Genomic DNA, 15,241 nt, shown 5'->3' with positions numbered 1-15,241 from the left:
TTTTGCTAAAATACAAATTTAGGAAATTAAGATCATATTCTCTGAAAATGTTGATCTTTTCTATAGCTATTTTTATTTTGCATACAAATTACATCTCCTCCTTTTCAAAAATTAAACCACAGTGCTTCCAGCTCATGCAATTTGTCCATCCATTTTGCTTTACTTAATTTGCTCTTTATTTGGGTTCTATGATGAGTTAGACATTACTTTAGGATTGTTATGTATCTGCCCATGTGTTTGTTTTGTTTCTCATTTGGAAAATGAGAATTTGATCACAGTGAATACTTTGAGCAGTTAGCAGCAAATACCAGAGGCCTTAACTTTGTAAGAAAGAGTATATCATACTTTAGATATTTCAGCTGGAATTAATACCTATGATAGGAAGCAAGGGGCTTGGAACTTGAGTGTCTTCTGTTTAGAATGTGTTTTTAACTACATTTGAGTTCTAGCAAGATGTTTTTTCTATTGAAACTGAGATTTTTTTTTGTTATATTTCTAAATGGACTGTTCATTGCTGCTGCTTTCCTTGAAGGGAAAAAGAGGAATGTTCATAAACCCAATCAGAATGTCAAAGTGAGAACAGCTGAGTTAGGTATTGTAACCCAAGGACTTGGTCCAAGGGGAGGACTGCAAAAATTCTTCCCCAAAAGAAGTGAAGACAAGACTTGAGCAACCACTGTCAGAGATCAGTGGCACAGATAATCCAGCAGCAGTGGCACACTCAAGGTGTAGCTGTAGTGGTGGTGTTTCTGTGGTGACTGGCAGAAGCAGCACTTTTTTTAGCAGTGAAGCACTTTTCATTTACCATTTGAAATGCAAGGTTTGCTCTTGCAGATTCCTGGACTTTTCTTTTTCATTCTCCAAGCTGATTTTAGAGGCTGTGTTGAATAGGATGTTCAAATAATTCTGGCATTTCCTTAAGGACGTAGTAGAGTTTGAAAACTGGGTACCTTAATCCATCCTTCCTTTTCAGAGTTGTTTTTTTCCCGACAAATTCTTGTTACACTAAACAAATGAAGCCATATAGCAAACATTTCAGTAATCAGGCCAACATGAAGTACTCATAAATTATCACCAAGCAGCTCTAAATCTGTCATAAACTCTTAACTGACTGGCTCACAGAAATGTTTATGTAATTGAGAGGAACTATAGAAAGGAAGTTAAGTCTCCTTTTACAAGTTAAATCAACTACAGCGAGATGAAAAACACCCACACATTTGGCTTTGGATCAGCAGAGATGTTCTTCAAAAGCAAACCTTTATGAAATCTTTATTTTGAAACCAATGTCAATGTGTAAAAAATTATGAGTTTTCCAGGTGTCATTGATTGCACACTGCTTGAATATTCCTTGTACAACAGGTATCACCTTGATCAGGGAATTACAGATTTGGAATCATTCCAGCAAATAAATTTTGACATGGTTGGGAGCACAGATGTAATGTAGGATGTGTAAAAGCTGGAAAGCTTTGAAAGGGGGCCAAGAAGTCACAGTTCCACAGATGTGAAAAAAGCCACCACACCACCAAACCCGCTGCAGGAGATGTTATCTCACACGACATCCCTTTAAAAAAGGTGTAGAAGCTGCAGTGCAACACAGACAAATATATTAAGAGATGATGTTTATAATATTTTAGAGTGCGAATTATGAAGTATAAGAGCAACTGATAAGGGGTTTTAAAGCAAGAAGTGAAATACCAATAAGAAAAGCAAATGAGGGATTAATATTAAACCTATGTAATTAACAAAAAGAAGCTTATTCCATTGATTGCAGTGACACAGTTTTGAAATATGATTCAGTTTGGGAATTATGATTTCAGTTTGGAAATATGGCATTGGAAATTGATAATCTTAGCAGAACAGGTAGCAAGGATGCATTTATTCAAACTAAAGAATTTTGAATCACCAAGTCCAAATGATTTATAGCCATTTGTCTGCAATAGATAAGATGAAGAGTCCTTTGAATCACACCTGGTAAAATTCATCACACTTAAAAAAAAGTGAAATTCCAAAAGGTTGTGAATTGTTGCAGTTCTGTTGTTTTTAAAGAAGTGATCAAGGCAACTACTAACCTGAAGTCATTCCTGAGGAAAATAGTGGAATGACAGATTTGAGGTTACATGGAAAAATAGATTCTACTCATAGCAGCATAGGATTTTTCTAGGCATTACTGACTGCTGTGGTTTTTTGAGAGACTGGTTTTGGCAAATGTTACTGACAGATTTCTAATTGTTTTGCTTATGAATTTTTTTGCTTACGGTTTTTATTTTGTTCTTAACATGTCATTATCAATACATTAACTTTGGATTTCTTGAAGGATTTTGATTTATTATCACACCATATTTTGATCTAAAACAAACTTGTAAAATCATATACAACAAAGTAATTAGCTCTTAATTCCTACATCTCTATGCAATATGGAATGTAAACAAACATCTCAGGTAAACATTCTGTTTCTGCTTAAATGCTTCCAGATGTTCTGTGTGTTTCAAATGTTATGGGTTATTATAAAGCTGAGATGTTTATTTCCTTTCTTTACATGTCTCACCTAAAAATAGGGAACTTCAGAAACCGTCTGATAATGTTCCTTGCCTCAGGTCTGCAAAAGTCTGCTCTAGAGAAGGGATTGTAATGAAACACTAGGATTCAGAGTTTTTGTTGGTCATCTGCAGATCAGGAAGAATTTCATTCTTGTACTGTGTAATTTGATGTTTAATTCTTTTCACCTTCCTGTGAGATTTTCTTTAGGATGTGCAGTATTGAACACAGCTGATCTGTACCTTCAGGTGCAATAGATACTCATATTTTTGTTTCCTTTCAGATTGCATCATGCCAGGGCTAGACTTCTGGCTGGGAAAGAGATATCCCCAGAGTATTGGGCAGGAATTGGCAGAATTCCTGCCAATCAACAGATTGGCAGGAATATTTTCCCCCATATTTTTCTTTGTCTATGGAGCAGGCTGTATGTATCATGAGCTGCAATTACTTAGGTACATCTCTCTAGAGGGCTTTCTTGCCACATCAGAGGCTGGGGATAATGTTGGCACTGTAATAGCTTCTTTTCCCTAGTACTTTAACAACCAATTGAATTTTCCAGGTTTTTGAGGTACTTAGCTTAGTTAACTCTCCATGTTTTATGTAAGTATAACTGAGAAATGGCTGTGACAGAGAGATGGCCATGGTGACTGCGTAATGGCTGTGACTACGTAATGGCTGTGACAGAGAGATGGCCATGGTGAATGATCTAATATCTTTTTATACTAACTTCCACTCCTGCACAGCATTCCCAGACACTTGTATATTTCAGTAGATTCACTCAATTGCAATGCAGAATTATTCACTTAATCCATCACTGATACTTTTATAGACTTACATAGTGTCTGGGGGGTAAATTGAAGAAAAGAATATTAGTCTTTGCAACATTAACTCAAGAAAGAAGTAGTGCTAGCCTCAACTATATACATTAGGATATTTTTGCTTAGGACATGCCCAAGCCTGACATTCTGTAGCCTCACAATTATCACTATCCAATAATCACAAATGGAAGAATGCAGACTGCACTGCATCTAATGTGGTTTCTAAATTAGTGTGGTCTATTTCTTTTTTTTCCTCATGGTGTCACTATAGGATAGAGTTAATGCTCATTGGGTATTCTTGATACTGGAACATATTTCCATTTCCTTTGTCTCACCGGCTTTCTGATTTTCTTTTATATGTTTAGAAAATATGATTACAAATATACTGCCTTCAAATTTGAACACATTCTGTCAGGCACTGGCCTGTCCTTAACACTGAGCATGAATTTTTCTTTTTCTTTTCCTTTTTTTTCCCCTAAGGATTTAATATTAGAATTAATTTAGCTTTATATAAGGGTGTGGAGAATTCGAGCAGTTCTAATGACTTGAAAGTAGGAAATGCCATGTTTAAAAATACAAAAAGGCATATATCTTACAGTCAAGGGAGCTTATGAAGTTACACTTGTGACTGAATTCTTCATCACACATAGAAACTCTATGAATTGCATTGTCATTGTTGGTAGAGACCACAGTGGGCCCAACCTGCCAGCTCAAGCAGGGTCATCCTAGAGCATGTGACACAGGCCTGCATCCAGGCAGTTCTTGACTATTTCCAGTAAGCTTCATCTTTCCTTATGTTGTTGTAATGTGTTTTGAATTCAGCTTTTATGATTGCTAGAAAAAGCAGTTTTTCTATCCAAGCTCAGTGGCAAGAGAAGACAGGAGAGAGAGAAAGAGAGAGAATTTGGTTTAATTCACATACTGATAGCATGGATGGCATTTTTGTCTGCCTAGTTGTCACCACTTCACCCAGACCCACATTCTTGAATATATCTAGGTACCTGACTTCCACAGAAGGAAGAAAGATGTGGCACTCTATAAAGGTTAAGTAGGATTGAAGAGAAATTTGCTTGTGGTCTTTACAAGAGCAGGACCCAGCTGGAGATGCTCTTCCCTATTCATGCAGTTGGAGCACAGCCTTCCTGAGAGGCAAGGGCTATAGGCCATTTCTCTGCTTTCCCTCTTCTGCCTCTTCAGCAGGACAGTGGTGTTTGGGCTGGTTGCACTCAGGCTTGTAATGAGGGTGAGGGTGACTGTCTAGTCAGTAGGAACGAAATCATCCACCAGTTCCACAAAATCTACACCCAGTGCTTCACTTGTGGCCAGCCTCTGTCTAGCTCAGGTTATCAAGTGTGAAAGTTAACTAGAACCAGCACATGGTTAACCAGAATCACTGTGACTGGACAGCAGTAAAGTCAGTTTGCTGATTTAGCAAAGAAGTTGTTCACCTAAAGAAGCCAAAGAACACTGAACAATTGCAGAACTTTTCAGTAGAAGCCTAAGAATTATCCCCCTGTGATTTCCAGTGGGCTAAAATCCTGCCAGGATTTCCAGCCAGTTAAGAGTCCCTTTTTCTCCCACTCTCTTCAGATGATTTTTAAACATGTGATAACAAATATCCCTCTTCTTACATAAATGCCCACATCTAAATATTGTCTCTAATCCCTATGCCATGTCTCTTACTTATGTGTTTGTCAGTGCCACGCAGTTCCTTCCTGGAGGCAATTGTTCTTTGGGCTGGTACTTTGGGGATAGTTAACTTACTCTTTCTGGATGGTTGTCTTGTTGACATCTTAGACACCATCTTCCAGTGAAGTGTGAAGCAGGCCAGCTGGACAGCACATATTGAAAGAAATCTAGAGCAAAATTAGAGTTCTGCATGTGGCACAAACTGCCTGCTTTAATCTAGAATGGGAGATAAACTATTCCACAGTTGTATGTGCATTAGTTGTCTAGCATCTGCTTCTTTTCCAAAGGACAGACAAAATCTTCACAACCTGATGATTCCCTTGCCAATGGTTACCATTTTATGACCATGCCAGTTTTTGATACTGAGATATTGATTTTAAACTGCAAGGCATGAGTACCTTGTGGCTCTGCAGGAGAAGCAGCCTCTCACAAACTTCCTGGTGGAATACCAGCCCCAGAGATGCTGAGTGTTTCTTCCTGCCAGCTGTAGGCAGTGGCTTTTCTGGCTTTTAATAAACACCAGGCCAGTTTGGAGGGGTCACTGCATCCAGTCTCAAATGCAATGTCAACATCTGCTTTAGGAAACCCTCTAACTCCACAAACACAGACGTTCCTTGTTCTTTGCAGGACTTTGTGCAGTTTTAAGCCTTGTCCCAGCAGCAGCTTTTTTACTGTGCATATGTGGTGGTGCATTCCCTCTCACACTGGCCCAGACTATGATTTCAGAAATGCTTGTTAGGCCTTGGCCTTGATGAATGACAGCTCAGCTAAGCTCCTTGAGCTTATCAGAAACACTGTGTGCTCCCAGGAACTTATTTTGGCTAATGAGCTCCTGTATTTTAGTGAACAGTCTTGGAAACCTATTTTTCTTGCCTTCCTAAGAATGCAAGTGTAACACCGCTTTTACAATTGAACTTTTACAGAAAGTTACTGACCTGAATTGTGGCCAGGATGGAAAATTGCTGTGACAAAACACTCTTGCAACCCTGGAAAAAGTGGTTCTAAGTGAGACCCTCTGAGCTCTACTGGACTACAGAGGGCTGCAGCCAGGAATTTACTCTGAGCTGGACACTCCCCCGAGAGAGAAAATTCTGAAGTTCACTGTTTTTGTAGGACCACTGCCAAAAGCCAATGATGGAGCCTGGGTTGACACCCCCACTCCTCAAAGCCCAACTCTTCACCCTTCAGAATGATGCTAAAGGCATCCAACATGAGTACTTCACTGATCCTGAGAGGAATTTTTCACAGGTGTGTGCCCACACTCCTTTAATGTGTGTCTGCCAAGCGTGAATATAGTATTGCAAATCAAACAGCTGCTTCCCTTCTCCCCAATCCCCTCCAGTGAGAAAGGGACAAAAAGGCAGAGATTATGGGTTGAGATAACAATTTACTAGAGAAAAAGCAATGAGAGAAGGAAAACAAACAGTAACAGCAAACAGTACTCATAACAACAGTGTGTAAAAGAGGTGATTTACATACAGAAAGGTGCTCACCACCCCCACCCAGCTCCACATGGGCACCAAGACAAAATGGTGGATGTTACCACAGCCCAGCAGCTACACACTCTTCCAGAAACAAAGGTGTGGCAGATGCTCCCGCAGCTGGTGTCCTCCTTCCCCAAGCCAATGAGAAACAAGGATGCACAAACCTCCCACCCAGATTGTCTGCATGACACTGACTGCACTGACTGCCCTGCTCCATGTCCACACCCCAGGGGTTGTGGGCACGGCTTTGCTCCTCCAGAAAAGAGGAACAAAATGGTGCCATTTCTGCTGCAGGCTCACCTTCTCTTCCACCTGGAACCATGTTCCCCCATGATGACGTGGATGGTTTAGAAGAGCAGCCCAGCCACACCCACACACCTGTAGGCTCTGCCCCTCTCAGCAATGGTGAGAGAATGAACTGTTCCTTGCCAAAACCAGGACACACATGCTCTGTGAGTGCTGATCTCCATAATTCGTAAGTACATTAGATTCCTACATAAAGTAGGCCTGTGTATTACTGTTGTGCTCATTGTAATTTCTAAAGAAACTTAACTTGTTTAAATTAGGCTGTCAGTAAAGTGCTGTTAAAAACTTGAGGCCTAAGCCATTAATCAGGTCTGGCAAACACATCAACTCTGTGGCTCAGCAGGAGGGTCCCCCTCATTCCCTTTTATCCTTCCGCTTTTCCATCCTTAACTTTTTCCTATCCCCATCCTCCTTTGAGTTTGATTGATTTTAGGTTTTAGTCCAATTTTTCTCTGTGTGCTTCAACTATGTAGTTAACAAATAAACTTCATTGCACTTTCATGTTTTTATTAAACCTGCTTTAGCCGATACCTTTGCCAGTGATTCTTTGAGCAACACAAAACACCCATTCACAGCATATTAGAGACCTCACTACTCACATAATTCTCAAGACCCTTTGTCGCCCACATCTCATTTGGATTTCAATTTTCTTTACCTTCTCATGTCAAATGCAATCTACTTCTGTATCAGCTCTCTTCTTTTGCCTGTTCTCCACCTTCCCACTCTAAGTCAGCCATTGGAATTAACTATTGGTTTTCCAGCATCCAAATGCTCCAGCTTTTTCATATGCCCTCGCTGACCTGCCTCTGCTTCCCTTTTACCCTAGAGGTCAAGAACAGCAATTTTCCTGACTTTGTGATCTTATGGAGGTCTCTGGTTTTTCCCTGCCTTCACTCTTAAGACTGACCATTATCCCCTTAATGCCTATGCACTTCCAGAATACCAGGAACTGAAATAAGAAGTCATCTTTTAACCAAAAAAGACAAAAGATCAAGTGGTATCTCCTTTGAATTAGTGCAAGTTTGTAGAAGTCCTTTTGGATCTGAAGAAAGGAGTGCTGAACCACTGTCCCCTGCTAAGGAGACCCCATGGACTTCTCTCCAACTGGCTTACACTAGAATTGGTGAGTAGACAGATATGTTTCCTTCTAAAAATCCCAGGTTTCTGCAAATACAGAAGTGCCTGATGTGTGTTAATTATTATCTTTCCTTCCAGTTTAAATCTGCCTGCTGTGGGGGCTTCAGTTGTTCACTGCCTGTGTCCCAAAACCTTCACACTCAATTCTCTGCACTACCAGTCTTTCATCTGTCTCATCTTTCATCTGTCTCATCTTTCATCAGTCCTGCTAGTTATTGTCAGTCCCTCTTGCCCCAATTATCTCCCCCAAATGAGTTCAGCTGCTTCCTGTGCCACCTTACCTGCCTGACATCTCTTTGATGAACCTAGATCAAATTCTTCCTGCAAGGTGGCAGTTCTTCCTGTTGTTTCACACCTTTCCTTTACATCTGCTCAGAGTTTTGCTGCAGCTCCTGTCTCATCCTTTAATTTTAGGGGTCACTCAGCTGCATAAGAGGTGCCCCAGTTTTAATACCCTGAAAACCTGGCCCATTTGTACTTTATGTGCCTCAAGTGAATGTGTTTTAACATAACTCCTGCACAAATCTTTACAGGGTGTGATTAAATATGGGAAGTCAGCAGTTGAGTAGAGCATGGAAGAACCAGTTAATTGAGGACTTCAAAGTGTGATGTTTTTACCATCTGTAAACAAAATCTGTATTGCAAACCAAAATTCTCTCCACAGCAATTCCTAGGTTTCCTTGGTACTAGATCCAAAGCCCAGTGAAATCAGTGAAACAGGGTGGGGATCTTTCACTGATTTAGTATCCTTTGCATCAGGCCCCTGATTCCCCTTAGCAATGATAAAATGATACACAAAGCTGGGACTGTACAACTTCCTTTTATTTTGTGTGCTTTTATAGGATATAAATAAATGACAAAATTACAAAATTTATAACTGGAAGCCCAAGCATATTTACATAAGTATTTGTTGCAGTGAGGCTACTATTTACTGTTCTCCTATACAATTTTCCTTTTGGTACCATATTTTTAGTGTTATTTTTTTTTTTACCGTCAGTTGACTAAGTACATATCAACAGTGAATAAGCAAAAATATGTACAAGGAACTATTTTGTTCAAGTAAATTGAATACTGTATTAAAAGGATGTCATCACTCAGCGCTATGATTAGGTTTAACTAAACCATATACAGTTATCAGTTTTAAACCAAGTTCAATTATCCATTTTTTGGAATATACCAACTGATGATTCTAACTGAAAAACCTCAGCTGGATATGAAATAATAATTAAAAAAACATTAAGACAACCACACAATTTATCAATATCTCTATAATGAACTTCAAAATGATTCACAATTTGACTGGAAAGAACAATATACGTTAAAATGTCATTTTTCTCCTATAATGATATTTTTACTGTTATAATTTCAGTTCTACATAAATATACATCATGGTATTATACAAATACTCCACAGACATTAAAAAAATTAAAACACTTTAAAGAAAAAGTAAGTAAATCTCATTTAACCAAATATTAAGCAAATGCTTAATTATTTTGTTTCATGAAAACATTTTTATTACTTTGGAATTTTTTTCTTTTTCTTGCTGTTTTTATTTAGAAAATGTTTTGCAGTAGAATTTTATCAACACTCTTCCAAACAAGCTTTCTGTGACAGAAATCTTGATAGCAAAATCCATGGTTTTGACTTTTTTTAGAACCACTGAGATTATTTTTTTAAAAATACTATCAGAATTCATGGCTATAGCAATGTTGAACTGCATAAACTATATGTAGGTGTAGTAGAATGACCATTCCACTTTCATTCCAGACTGATCACACAGAACATCCAGTGCACTGATGCTACAACTCTTATAATTTTCATAATGCTGCAATAGCAGTCATTTACTTAACTTTAAAATAAACAATATTTCTCATAATTAATCTGGCTTCCTTCCATAAATAGTCATATGTTTTCCTATAGTACTTCTCTTCCATAAAAATATCTAATAAATGTTTTCTGTGCATTATTAATACCTTTTTCTAACCATTCATAAAACTCTGATCCTTTGCTACAATGCAAGAGGTTCTTATTTCTGTAGAGGATCAAAGGACATCAATGATTACATATAAAATCAGTGCACACAGAAATCAGGGTGCCTAATTTCTTGTCACTTTAATGAATTCTTTATTCAACACAGTAATTATTAATGAATTCAGTGGTTTCACAAATAATCTATTTATTAATTCTGGTTCTATTTCAATTAAAAACTGCCAAGATTTAAATAAAAAACCCAATCAAATACTCTACTCGTAGGCAGCATTAGTATTAGTTTAGAGACATTTTGTTTTTTTTTTCCTTTAAAAAGTAGAATTCTAAAACAAGAAATCAAAGAAAGCACTGTGGCAGAGTCACAAGGGAGAACTGCACGAAAAATAAGGTTTCTCACTCCTCTTGTGGACTTTAATTTTAAAAGTCTCCATATAGAATCATTCTTCAGTCAGTGCTGCAGGAAGAAGAACATCACCAGAAATGACTGTCAGCCTTTTTTGTTAGTTACAAGGCCACTCATACAGTGCAGTCTTCCTCTCTGCTGGATTGAAACGTTGCCATAAAGGAAAGGCTGTGCTGTGACTGCTTGGCGTGCAAGGCACAACAAGGAACAGGGGGACAGTTTTGTATCAGAAAATTGTAGTTTCATACTTGGTATTAATGCCTCTTTTGGCCTCTTGTCCAGGTTCAACAATCCAGGGTAGATTCGCAAGAGTCTTTTGTTCGGATGGATCTATCTGCTTTAAGACAAATGCAAACATACAGACGGGTTACCATCTCCGTGCACGGCAGCTTGAGCAGAGGGTTTTTCTTTAAACTAACAGGGCAAATCCCGAATTGACAAAGTCGTACAGCAGCAAGTATGGTGGTGTCTACACTCCCATGTACTCATGGCTGCCTTCTTCTTCCTGTTGAGATCAGAGCTGTGTTTACCCCCAAGCTATAGGGTATCATAGTTCATTAAAGCCACACTTCATCCTGAGAAGTCTGTTCGCTAATGAGACAGACGATGGCATCAGGAAATGTTTCTACTTAAAGTTTTATGGAGGAAGATTCTGTGGCAATGGATGACAAAGTGTACAGTCATACATTTCCCCCCCTCCCTTCCCCTCACCCAATAATTAAGTGTCATAGAGTACAGTTCTCACGTTATAGTCAGTCAGTGAATATGATACAGTGTGCGGTCATTTTTCTCCTTTCCCTCCCAAATCACCCTGTGCCTGTGTTCTCACTTAATTTATAATAGTTTTCATAATTTTTTAAAAAGGTCTACTGTAAAAGAATATTTCTGTCATCTCTGCACTTCAGGAGGGCACTTTTATGGCAATCAATACGTATGCTTCAATGAGCTTTGTTTCTTAGAAGTCTGTGATTAATACTGAAAACGAATATTGAATCCCAGACCAAAAAAAAAACAAACCAAAAACAAAAGAAAAAAGAAAAGGGTAAGAAAAGAAAAGAAGTTGCTTGGTCTGACAGGATAACTGTTAATTGATTTGGATTTGTGAATTGATTAGGATACATATGCCGTGATTGTATACAAAACAAGTTAGGTGATAGATTAAGAAAGTCCATGAAACTGCAGAGTTTGAGAGGTATGCATTGATTAAACTGAATTAATTAAAGTTCAGTAATTGCTATAAGACACAAGACTAACCAAGCAACATCTTAATCTGGAGAAATCTGAAAAAAACAGTTATTTGAAATGGCTGCCAGTGTTGTGGTGACACAACCCTGCCAGCTGATGAGCAGAGGTGGCATGATGGAGCATTTCTGACTCAAGAAGTAATTTTATTTGTACAGCTTCTAGTATATAAACTCTTAACTGTATAGCTGAATTTCGTTTTTTTTTGCATGCATTACTACCTTCTACTTACCACTGACTTCCGAATACTAACGCGTGGTTTGGGAATAGGTTTAGAGGGTTTGTTTTCAAAGCTTTCGGGGAGGGTTGAAGAATGACCCCCTTTTCGTGCCTGTAGTGCAAGCTGATAGGCCACCTCAAATGCTTGTCCTAGTGTAAGAATGATTTCATAAGCTAAATTCTGGAACAAAACAGAAACAGTTAAAAATGAGGTGAGGTTGAATTATTGTCAGATACATGAAGTAGGGTAGTGATTTGCAATGCAAATAATTAAAATCAGGCTGGTAATAGGCTCTTCAGTCTCTGTGATGTTTACATCTGTCATTTGATTTCTCATTGATTAAAAATGATCTAAAACTAATTTATTGTATTGAAAGTAATTACTTCTAAACCCCTTGAAAACGTCTTACTAAACATGAAAACATGAGTGGGTGAGTGTGTTGCCATCTCTTTTCAGAACAAGTACATTAACCTTCCCACCTTCCCAACTCATCCCATGTCTCTGTTCTCGGGATCCAGCCCCTCTTGCCCTGCTGCAATGTGACATTCGGCCTTGCTCTATTTCAGAACTCCGGTGCTGACCCTTCCTCCTCCAGAGCCAGCAGCCTGACTGGCTGCTTCCCTGGGCACATGCCTTGGCATGCTCTGTGCTCACCAAGCAGCACAGGAAGAGCTGCAGCCTGGGTGTGATGCTTTCAAAGGGACAAAGAGCCAAGGCTGGAAGTGCGTACTCCGAGTGACAGATGCAGTCGAGGCAGCTGTGCGCGCAGTCAGTGCACTACTTCCAGTGTGTGCTGCAAGTCCCGGGGAAACTTTCTCATGGGCTTGTTTTCTAGAAGTAAAACTGAGCTCAAGCAGTTGTGTAACAACACTCCTGTTAGCAAGGGGAAAGGAGGTTACTGGGCATAACCAAAAAAGTTAGGCTATTATGCCTAAAACCTGTTCAGTGTTATAGGTGGAATATTTTAGATCTTCTTCAAATATGGTGAAGAAAACTTGTTGAAATATTTATAAAGCATGAATGAGTTATCAGAGGGGTTGATATAAATATCTTTTCAGTACAGTTATACATCAATGAAAAAGCAACTGGGAGTTTCAAATTTGACCTTACTCTAAATGGCAATTGAAGTCCTATGGTAATTTTTCTTCAAGTTTGTGGGTTTGTTTTTGTATATTTATTTTCAGGCTCCTACTGGAGCCTATTTTTAGGCTTCTACTAGAGCCTAAAATTTCTGGGCTACTAACTCTGCAATAATCCTTAGAAGCCCTGCAGAGCAAAGGCAAGCCTGTTGGCTTGCCTCCATATGATGTCCTACAGTCTCCTTGGAATAATTCATAAATCTTTGATATGATTCAGATGTTACTCTCTCCTTCCTCAATCTCCATAGTCTATAGTAGGAAGCAATTCTGCATTTTTTGAACCTAGGCAATCCCTTAAAATTCCCTGATGCTTTTTCAAAATGAGTTATATCTTTACTAGTCAAGTCTAACTGTTAAGTTTGCATAAGCTACAAAGCAATGCAATTCACTAGGAATTACACTATTTTCAGCTCCTTCAATCATTAAAGCAAAGTTAAATGGACAAGCACTGTATTTCATGCCTTACAGTTTAATTTCCCTGAAGAATTTCCATTCCTTTTTTATCACTCATGTATACTGATATAATACAGGCTAAATTCAGCATATTTTGCTCATTATAAGAGCTTCTTATAAAGGTGCCAGTTCTGCTCTGTGTTAGGTCAGACAGAAAACAATTATACTCCTGCACTGGGACTTGCTCTCTGCTGTTACAACTACAGTCACAACAGCATGCCAGCCAAAATTTTATAGCTTCCCAAATAAAAATGCCTGATTTGATTGCTGTAGTCTCCACATTATCTCCCCTTTAACTTCAAGGGAAACTGTCCAGAATTGAAAAACACTGAGGCTGCAGTTTGCCAGTGGAATAATAAAAGGAAAACTAAAGAGCCTGTTATAAAGTGCTCTGCCTTTTAGCAGAATGCTGGCCAAGGAATTAAGAGCAACAGAGTATAGTTGTTAAAAATGTAGAGGATAATATAATTTCTAATGGAGTGTAATTTAAGAGGGATAAGAATATTATTCTAAAAAGAGATGTCTTTGGAATCAGCTGTTGTGACAGTAAGAGAGTGTACTATATCATGATGGGATTGTCTGCAGTGGATATTATTAATATTACTGAGGAATACATCAGCAGGACAAGGTGTAGGAATGGCTTGTTGCAGAATATGCAGGCTGCAGTACTAGTAGGACTGAGAAAATACACCACCCAGCTTGGCACACAAAAAGATCACTGAGACAAGGCTGAAAATTCGGGAGATAGGACCAGAGACAGACTGAAAGTTTGCCAGACTGAGCCATAATTTAGTTTAAGTCCTGCATCTTGTATAAAGCCACTATTATCTGTTTTCCTTTGTTGTCTGTAAAATTAAAAAAACAGGACTGCCTGGGACCTGAAAATCATAAGAAGCATGTAACTGCTTCTCTGGTTAATAAATATTTGAAATATAGCAAATAAAATAGAACATCCACTGTTCTGTTCAATATTTGAAATGCAAACTGAGCCATAACTTGCACATAAATTTCATACATTGTATACTGTGGTAGAGCCTTGACAAAGGGACGTCTGCAAATGGAGGCAAGGAGGGCTTTAAAACTGTACCTTGTGAAATTTTTAAAAAGTTATCTGGGAAAAACCCCATAAGTAAATAAACTTGGTTTGAGGAATTTCCCAAATAATAAATCCTCTTCTTCCCTCAACCCTTTTCCCCTTCAATATTCTTTAATAATGTCTCATGTTTCTGCAATTTTGATTGTAGAATTTGAACTCTGAGTTAAAGTTAAATGTACAGTTACTCCTAAATAGTATCAGTAATGCTTGTGGCTGCATGTCACTACACCAAAATACTTCCCTACCTATAAATAATATATTCTTGCCCACATTTCCTGAGAAACTGAAGAACCCAAGAGAGTGATTTTTTTTTCATAACATTGCATATATTGTATTACCAAAACATATATGGTTTAAAATGCCTTACATCTTATTGTGGATTTCTACCATTTTAAACCTTAATTATCTTAAAATGATTGTACTTCTACCCATTGGCAAATGGGGTGAATTGTTTCTATTAGCAAATGGGACAATCAGTTTAACATTAGACTTTAAATAGAAAATTTAATTCACATTGTGCTTGCACTCATAGCTGCATCTAGCATAGTTTTTATGCATCTAGCTAGGTTTTATAGAGCTCGTACTTGCATCAAAAATGCTAGCTACTGAGGGGAAAAAAAAAAACAACACAAAAAGATATTTGAGTAGGTAACACTCAGCTGAGGATTAGGTTGCAGAAGAAAACTAACTTAAGACAGTAAAGTTTCCATATTGCTTAAAATAGCCATTT

At 38.3% G+C, this 15,241-nt stretch overlaps 1 protein-coding gene across 6 annotated transcripts in view; it reads right to left on the bottom strand.

The window, feature by feature from the left end:
- Window positions 1–8,773: 8,773 nt before the first annotated feature.
- The window catches only part of ANKS1B (ankyrin repeat and sterile alpha motif domain containing 1B), a 408,607-nt gene continuing 402,139 nt past the window's right edge, over window positions 8,774–15,241 (bottom strand). For all 6 annotated transcript variants that reach the window (XM_066549544.1, XM_066549545.1, XM_066549546.1 and 3 more), the window contains 2 exons: window positions 11,836–12,003; window positions 8,774–10,698 (listed from right to left, as the gene is read on the bottom strand). In XM_066549544.1, coding sequence (XP_066405641.1) covers window positions 10,588–10,698; window positions 11,836–12,003 — 279 coding nt within the window. In that variant the 3' untranslated portion in view covers window positions 8,774–10,587. The remainder of the gene's footprint in view (window positions 10,699–11,835; window positions 12,004–15,241) is intronic.

Source organism: Molothrus aeneus, chromosome 5 (assembly GCF_037042795.1).
Source record: "Molothrus aeneus isolate 106 chromosome 5, BPBGC_Maene_1.0, whole genome shotgun sequence".
Classification (NCBI taxonomy): domain Eukaryota; kingdom Metazoa; phylum Chordata; class Aves; order Passeriformes; family Icteridae; genus Molothrus; species Molothrus aeneus.
Note: the sequence above shows the minus strand (reverse complement) of the source record. Positions and strands in the feature narration are given on the sequence as shown.